Genomic DNA, 7,776 nt, shown 5'->3' with positions numbered 1-7,776 from the left:
AGCCCTGCAAACTTGAGGGTATGTGCACACACACTAATTACGTCCGTAATTGACGGACGTATTTCGGCCGCAAGTTCCGGACCGAACACAGTGCAGGGAGCCGGGCTCCTAGCATCATACTTATGTACGATGCTAGGATTCCCTGCCTCTCTGCAGGACAACTGTCCCGTACTGCTTCCGTGTGGTGCGCGTGATTTTCACGCACCCATTGACTTCAATGGGTGCGTGATGCGCGAACAACGCACAAATATTGGACATGTCGTGAGTTTTTCGCAGCGGACTCACGCTACGTAAAAATCCCGCACCTGTCTGAACTGCCCCATAGACTAACATAGGTCCGTGCGAGGCGCTTGAAAATCACGCGCGTTGCACGGACGTATATCAACTCCATTGTCATGGAGCACTTCAGGGGACTTTCGGTCCCCGTTCTCATCTGACCCTCCCCAGCGATCACACACCCCTTGGTCTTAAACTAGCTTCGTTAATGATGCTGTTGGACGAGGCTGTCATGTGACTGAGGGACGTAATGTCATATTGACTGACAATATGGAAACGTTGCTCTTTTTTTCCATGCGGAATTATACAAATGACATTGCGGATGTGAATTTCATGCGGCTTCCCTGCCACTTACTTTGTAAATCCTAAAGTAAGGACAAATACTATTTCAACCAAGCAAGCAGGTTTTTCCTAGCTCAGTATTCAGTCACAGTTTTTTCCTCGTAGTCAGTGACAGGACAGGTACACCGGAGAGCCTCCATGGGGCGCAGTGTGTGACGGAGGAGGGGGAGGGGCAGTACTGAGAGAAGGAGGAACACTGAGGGGTCAGGCGCTGCCGCTACTTCCAGGAAGAGAACGGTCCACCTCTATAGTAGTGACGACATGGTGCTGGAGATCATAGCCCGGGTGATCAAGGTGCAGCTTCCCGCCTATCTGAAGAAGCTGCCCGTACCTGACAGCATCGCTGGCTTTATCAGGTTAACAGGTAATCCAATGGGCTTGCAGGGCTCAGTTAGGCCTGTACTCTCGGAATGGGAGTCGAGTACGTTAGGAATATCGTGCTCCCCGTGCAGAGCAATCTCCCATGACCGGCCATACTCCTCTCTCGTGCTCTATACGTTATGTATTAGTGCGCTCCACATACAGAGTGCAGAGCTGAGTGTGTCATAAGAAACGCTGCGTGTTCTGCATTGTGGCTCTTCTTATCTGCGCCTGAATATAAAACTCGTTATATCGGAGCAGTGTCATACATACAGAGTGATGAATTCCAGAGAACACGTTCAGCTCTTCTACATCGGCTGTACTCGGTTTTGACCTATCACAGCGGTACTTGCAGAAAAAGTTTAACCTCCTGGCGACACGGCTGAAGTGAACCCCATGGACTGGTTCTGGGCGGGCATATCTGTACTGACATTGATAAAACCGTGGTGTTGAGGTAATGTCGGGTCAAGGCAGATATGTAATGCAGACCCAAAGGTTTATCTCTGTTAGATGCATGGTTAGAGCAGTGGAGAACCAAATGTCATAGAAATTGCGGTTGGTGACGCTTTATTGTGTTTCTCCTACCCCACCAACCTCTGAAAGACAGTTCTGCAAAACAATAAATGTTTTTATTGCCATATTTAGTTTTATTTAGCATATTTCTACGCAATAAGAAACTTGAAATGTTTTTGACATGTTGGTGTCAATGTATCACAAATTTTTACCTTGCATGGTAAAAAGTGTTCTCCCTGTGTAATGTTTTCCCATATAATGCCCTTATAGCGCCTCCCCTACACGGTGTAATGTCCCTATAGCGCCTCCCCTACACGACGGTGTAATGCCCCTATAGCGCCTCCCCTACACGACGGTGTAATGCCCCTATAGCGCCTCCCCTACACGGTGTAATGTCCCTATAGCGCCTCCCCTACACGGTGTAATGTCCCTATAGCGCCTCCCCTACACGGTGTAATGTCCCTATAGCGCCTCCCCTACACGGTGTGATGCTCCTATGGCGCCTCCGCCCACGCGGTGTGATGCTCCTATGGCGCCTCCGCCCACGCGGTGTGATGCCCCTATAGCACCCTCCACAAACAGTATAATGCCCCTCCCCTTTAGCTGCCCCCACGCAGTGCAATGCCCCACAGCTACCCCCACGTAGTATAATGCCACCATAGCTGCCTCCACACAGCCCCAGTAGTGCCTAATAATAATAAAAAATAAGCTACATACTCGCCGCACGCCTGTCTTCTCGGAGCCGCTTAGCGCTAACGGCAAAGTGAATTCGGGAGCAAGGAGCAGTCAGCTCCTTGCTCCAGCATTGATTTCAACTGTATCTGCGTCTTGAGGACACAGATACAGTTAAAACCAGGACCTCAGTCGGTGGCTTGTGACCCCCCCCAGAGGGAAACCATGTTCTATACTGTGGATAAGGGATACATGTGTTTGTGGAAAAACCCCTTTAACGTCGGTAAGATAGCGCCAAGAACAAAGACTATTTTATTTCTACATGTATCTCCCCCTTATTTTTAGTCACAACATATGTACGAGGATAAAACTATATAACAAAATAATTTTTTTATGAAGCTCCTGACGCACTGTTCTTGGTAACGCAACAAGGGGATAAGCAACTTTAATGGCCAAAGCTTCAGCACTCGGTGACTCCGCTCTGTGAGTTTGCGTGGTTTACTGCTTCCATTTCGCAATGACGGCACTTACAGTTGAGCGGGGCAGATGTAGCAGGTCAGAAATTTCACAAACTGTCTTGTGACTTAGGCCCCATGCACACGACCGTAGTTTTCATCCATAATCATGGATCAGGTAATTTACGGATGAAATAGCAGACCCGTTTAGTATATATTTACGGATGTGTGTCCGGCCCGTAGAAATCATCCGCAAAATATAGAACATGTCTTATTGTTGTCTGCAAAAGCGGCATGGACTTGCCCATAAAAGTCTATGGGAGCTTCCGTAATTGCGGACGGCTATGGATTTGCATCCGTATTTGTGGACAGTAAAAACCCTGACGATCGTGTGCACGAAGCCTAAAGTGGCATCCTATGGCAATGCCACGTTTAAAGCCACTGAGCTCTTCAGTACGACTTGTACTACTAGCTTGATTTTATGAACACGTTTGCAATGGGTTTGGCTAAAACACCTTTGGCCATAGGCTGGGTTCAAACATTGCGGTCAACTTTGTTGTTTTTTTTTTGCGATTTTTGCAAAATGGGGTGTTCTTTCTGCGACATTTTGAGTACAGCCAAATAGTGCGTGTTGAACAATTTTAGAGTAACTGCACCTGGACTAGATTTGGCACTAAGCTGTTCTACTCCTCTTATTCCTCTTTTACATGAACTTTTTGAATATCCATGCTATTTAGTGAGCTCAATTTATTTTATTTTTTTATTGGAAGGATTTTGAGGAGCTTATTTAGGAGGGCTGTGAAATGATCTTATTCGATCATTTCTAGTTTACCCTTCTATACATGTTCTCTATCCGTGTGTGTGTGTGTGTGTGTGTGTGTGTGTGTGTGTGTGTGTATGTATGTATGTATATATATAATTTATTTTATTTTTTTCCTTCAGTTTCAGAATGGCTGCGGTTACTGCCATTCCTGGGTGTTCTTGCTCTGTTAGGCTATCTTGCAATTCGACCATTCCTGCCAAAGAAGAAACAACAGAAGGACAGTTTGATCAATCTCAAAATCCAAAAGGAGAACCCAAAAGTGGTCAATGAAATTAATATTGAGGACCTTCACATTGTCAAAGCTGCCTACTGTCGATGCTGGCGCTCTAAAACGGTAAGCTATTGCCACAAAGTGTAGATCTGTGCAGACATGCCATCCAATGGTCTCATGTCGTTTTAGCTTTACCTTCCTCTCTTCCAATCTTCGTAGCCCACATTTGGATATAGTTTAATCAGTACTAGGGTAGAATCTGTCTGTTTGGATCAATGAAAACTTTGGAACCCACAAATGCTAATTTTTTTTTCCCCCTTCGACAAACCTAAGTCAGTTCCTTCCTGTCAGTGCTGTGGGGCAGGTCTTGCAGTATAAATTTCACTTTTTGGTGAGGGACATTTTAACATCAGGAAACCGCGGAAAAAAAATGGCCGAAATTTACTCCCATTGATTTCAATGGGAGGTGGAGGCGTTTTTTTAACGGCGAGCAAAAAAAAAAAACAATCGTGGAAAAGCAACATGCCCTATCTTGAGGTGTTTTCCATCTCAAAAACCCCATTGAAATCAATGGGAGACAGAAATAAACGCGTTTTTCGGTAAAAAAAAAACTCTTGCGGTTATTCCATCTTTCTGTTGAAGAGATAGCGGCAAAAAGCGCGTGTGGTGCAAAACCATTTATAAAAAAAACGGACCTGATTTTGCCTGCAAAAATCTCTGTGTGAACATACCCCAACTCTGGTTCTGATATTCCATGTGCAAAAAAAAACACCTGTATTACGTTGTCTGAAAGCGGCCGTATGGTGTTATCAGAATTGTTTCCTTTAGTCGTGGTAGTGTTTCAATGTTGACCTACTGGGCTGCTGACATTCTGAATTTTCCGATCTAATACAGACTGCAGGATGCTGTTTATTGCAGCCTTCATTCTGACAGCCTGTGAGCAAATGACTTGATCCAAAAAGATTGCAAACCAGCACTGCAATGTGTCAGATTTTCAGCCGGCACAGATGAATGGTCAGGCTCAAGAACTCCATAAAGAACCAGCTCCGTGCATTCACCTTGTACTCATGGCACTCCCCATAAAATCCTGGTGCTTCATTGTCTTACACAAAGTCTTGAGTATTGCTGGATTTAACAGCAAAGTTACAACGTGCCCGCACCGAATCTTGTGGGGTCAGATTTTGATTTGACAAAGTATTTGTTTTGGGCTCTTAAAATCCATTTGTAGCCAGTTCTAACTTCTAAATTTGTTCTTGAGCAAATAAGGTTAAAGCTTTGTAAAGTCAAAATATAAAGGTAGTAGGGAGTGAGGGGCTGGGCAGTTGGAGGCACGGTTTCCTCTTGTAATCTGGGTAATTTCCTGTATATGGTAAAAAAATTAAAAATATATGTTTTGACATTTGCAAACGTAGGGTTTAAGTTTGCATATGTCATCCATACATCACGTGGTAGAATATGATTTTTCATGATTTGTGGGGGGGATTGGACATACGCACACAAAACTTATGAACAAACTACACTTTTAGGGAATCCGTCGTGACCATAGAAATCAATGTACACGCTGTGGTACATGTTTTGACACTGTCGTTTCATGTCAAAACGTGCACGTCGGACGTACAGTAAAAACCAGATGTGAACTTACCTCCTGAAATAGCGACGTGGTTTCCACGGACCGTGCATGGCCCAGGAGCCTGGACCGCAGAAAGAACGGACATGTCTTATTATGGCCGTGTTGTGCGGTCCAGGCTCATAGAAAATAATGGACGATTTGCGGGTGACACTCCGACCCGAAAATCACGGCCTTGCACATGGCTATGGTCGTGTGCATGAGGCCCAACTAAACTTTCGACAAACTTCTGACATGTCAGTGACATGTCAGAAGTTTTGATCGGTGGGGGTCTGAGCGCTGAGACCTCCACCGAGTGCTAAACTGAAGTGGCAGAAGCGCTCGAGTGAAGGCTGGGCTGCTTCGTTTCTTATCGGATTTGTCGGAAAGCCGCGCAATTGCTGTATGGGCTCAATAGAAAGTCTATGAGCTCTTAGACCAATTGCTTGGATTTCCCCAGAAAAGCTGATCAGAAACTTAGTGGCTCAGTGCTCGCCTGGGCGTTCTGCTTCATTTTAGTGATTGGTTGGGGTCTCCGTGTTCAGACCCCTACCGATAAAGACTTCTGACATGTCACTATGACATTTCAGAAGTTTGCCGAAAGTTTACCTTTTCTAATAGATATTTTTTAATTGTTGCTTTGCTTCACAGATGTGTTCTTTTGGAATAATATATTTTTATTTCTTCTAGTTTCCGGTCTGTGATGGCTCCCATAATAAGCACAATGAGCTAACTGGAGACAACGTGGGACCGCTCATTCTCAAAAAGAAAGAAGTATAATAAATGTCATTCTGCCATTGCTTAGCAATTTGTGGCCTTGTCCTGTATGCAAATGGAGTCTTGAAAATAATTTCAAGGCTTTTTGTGAGTTCTTACAGTGTCCAACTTGGAAGCTTGAAATGGATCCTTGGTACCTTAATTGATGGACTGTACATAGAAAGTTGTTTGCCTTACACAAACCTAATATACAATGTCTTGCCTAAAAGGGCATAAACCCCAAAATCTGTCCCACTCCTGACACTTCTACAAATGTAAAATTCTTACAACTTAAATAAGTGTACATCTCATAAATGTATTACAGCTCTGTCTGTACAGTGGTGTAGAGTAGACCAACCACATTTCACATTACACGGAATAGATAATATTGGAGAGCATGCAGACGGTAAGGACGTGAATCAACAGTCCCTGATTCCCACTGGTGTCACCCAATCTTGCTTTTTTTTTTTTTTTTTATGAAAAGAGAACTAGTTCTTCCACTAAGGAAAACAAAAAAAATATTGTGTTCTGTCGTTTGCAGCATTTTTTACTTTCAGTTCTGCTTGGGGCTAGTTTTTGCAGAAACAGAGGCTTTTGGTATTTATGGTTTTACTGCCAAGCCATTCAGACAGGTAACAAGACTGTTTTGATGTGGACCATAGGTACTAGTGTCGGAGCTTCACAACTTATATCGTATTTGTCTGTGTAATGAGAAACAAATATTGTTAATTGTTGTGATATAGAGGGGACGTCCAAGAACAATGGTGCAATGGATACTCCCTTCATTTAACCTATTTTTCTGGTAGATTAGAAGATGAGATTATTAGTTGCAGGAGTCCGCACCACCTGGTTTACTTGGACCGGCTTCCGTGAAAGTACAGCATCAATAAATGGGGTTCAATTCTGAAACTTTAATCTGTATTTTGATGTTTTTATTATGTAAATAGAATTGTCCTCTTTTTATATTCTAGACTTAAAGGGGTTGTTTGTTTTCCACAAATTAATGTTCATTTTTGTATTATTAAGTTTTATTAAATTTTCCAATATATTTTCTGCATTAATTCCTCACGGTTGTCATTCATTGTTTACATCCAGTAAATACAATCCATGGTCATGTGATTGACACACAGGTGCTGGGATCGTTACGGTATGTGTATCACAGCCGTCTGTCCTTATGATGCCAGCACCTGTGTGTCCATCACATGACCATGGACAGAATTTTATCCACTGGAAGTAAACTATGAATGTCCCTACTAAATGACAACAAGCAGAGATCTTAAACGGTGAGGAATTCATACAGAAAGTATATAGGGAAATTATGTAACTTTAATTTATATAAAAAATAACATTCATTTGCTGAAACAGACCACCACTTTAAAGCGCTTATCCCACAAAGTGTTAGCCTGCAGAGTACAGGCATACACTTAAGGCATTTTAATGGTAGTAATCAAATAAACGTTTAAATTGATTTCTTTATTATTTTTTCATACCTTTTATGCGATGTCGTTTCTAGGCTTCGTTTTTGTATTGTAGATGGGACACAGTGCTGTACCACAATGACATTCTCTCTCATCACTTTCAGCAATTACGCAGCATATCCGACCTAGAACCTGCAGGGAATTCCGGCTGAAAACCTTCACCAAATTGTGGTGCAGATTTTTGTCTGGAATCGCAAATGCGGGAAACGGCTGGAGAAAAAAGCCAAATCTTAAAGGGAACCTGTCATCAGAATTTCACCTAATAAACCAGCAATACCTGGTGG

At 43.2% G+C, this 7,776-nt stretch overlaps 1 protein-coding gene across 1 annotated transcript; it reads left to right on the top strand.

The window, feature by feature from the left end:
* The first annotated feature begins 671 nt into the window (after nt 1-671).
* Nucleotides 672-6,929, top strand: CISD2 (CDGSH iron sulfur domain 2). Its single transcript, XM_075860614.1, has 3 exons — nt 672-982; nt 3,561-3,775; nt 5,949-6,929. The coding sequence occupies exons 1-3, from the start codon at nt 880-882 to the stop codon at nt 6,036-6,038; spliced, it is 408 nt and encodes a 135-aa protein (XP_075716729.1). The 5' UTR covers nt 672-879; the 3' UTR covers nt 6,039-6,929.
* Nucleotides 6,930-7,776: the final 847 nt, after the last annotated feature.

The sequence above is a fragment of the Rhinoderma darwinii genome, chromosome 1 (assembly GCF_050947455.1).
Source record: "Rhinoderma darwinii isolate aRhiDar2 chromosome 1, aRhiDar2.hap1, whole genome shotgun sequence".
NCBI lineage: Eukaryota > Metazoa > Chordata > Amphibia > Anura > Rhinodermatidae > Rhinoderma > Rhinoderma darwinii.
The sequence above is the reverse complement of the archived record's forward strand: the minus strand, read 5'-3'. Positions and strand labels throughout refer to the sequence as shown.

Coding starts and splice junctions, on each gene's coding strand:
- CISD2 (XM_075860614.1), top strand. CDS start 880: ATGGTGCTGGAGATCATAGCCCGGGTGATCAAGGTGCAGCTTCCCGCC. Junction 983..3,560: donor TGGCTTTATCAGGTTAACAG/GTAATCCAATGG, acceptor TTTTTCCTTCAG/TTTCAGAATGGCTGCGGTTA. Junction 3,776..5,948: donor GATGCTGGCGCTCTAAAACG/GTAAGCTATTGC, acceptor TATTTCTTCTAG/TTTCCGGTCTGTGATGGCTC.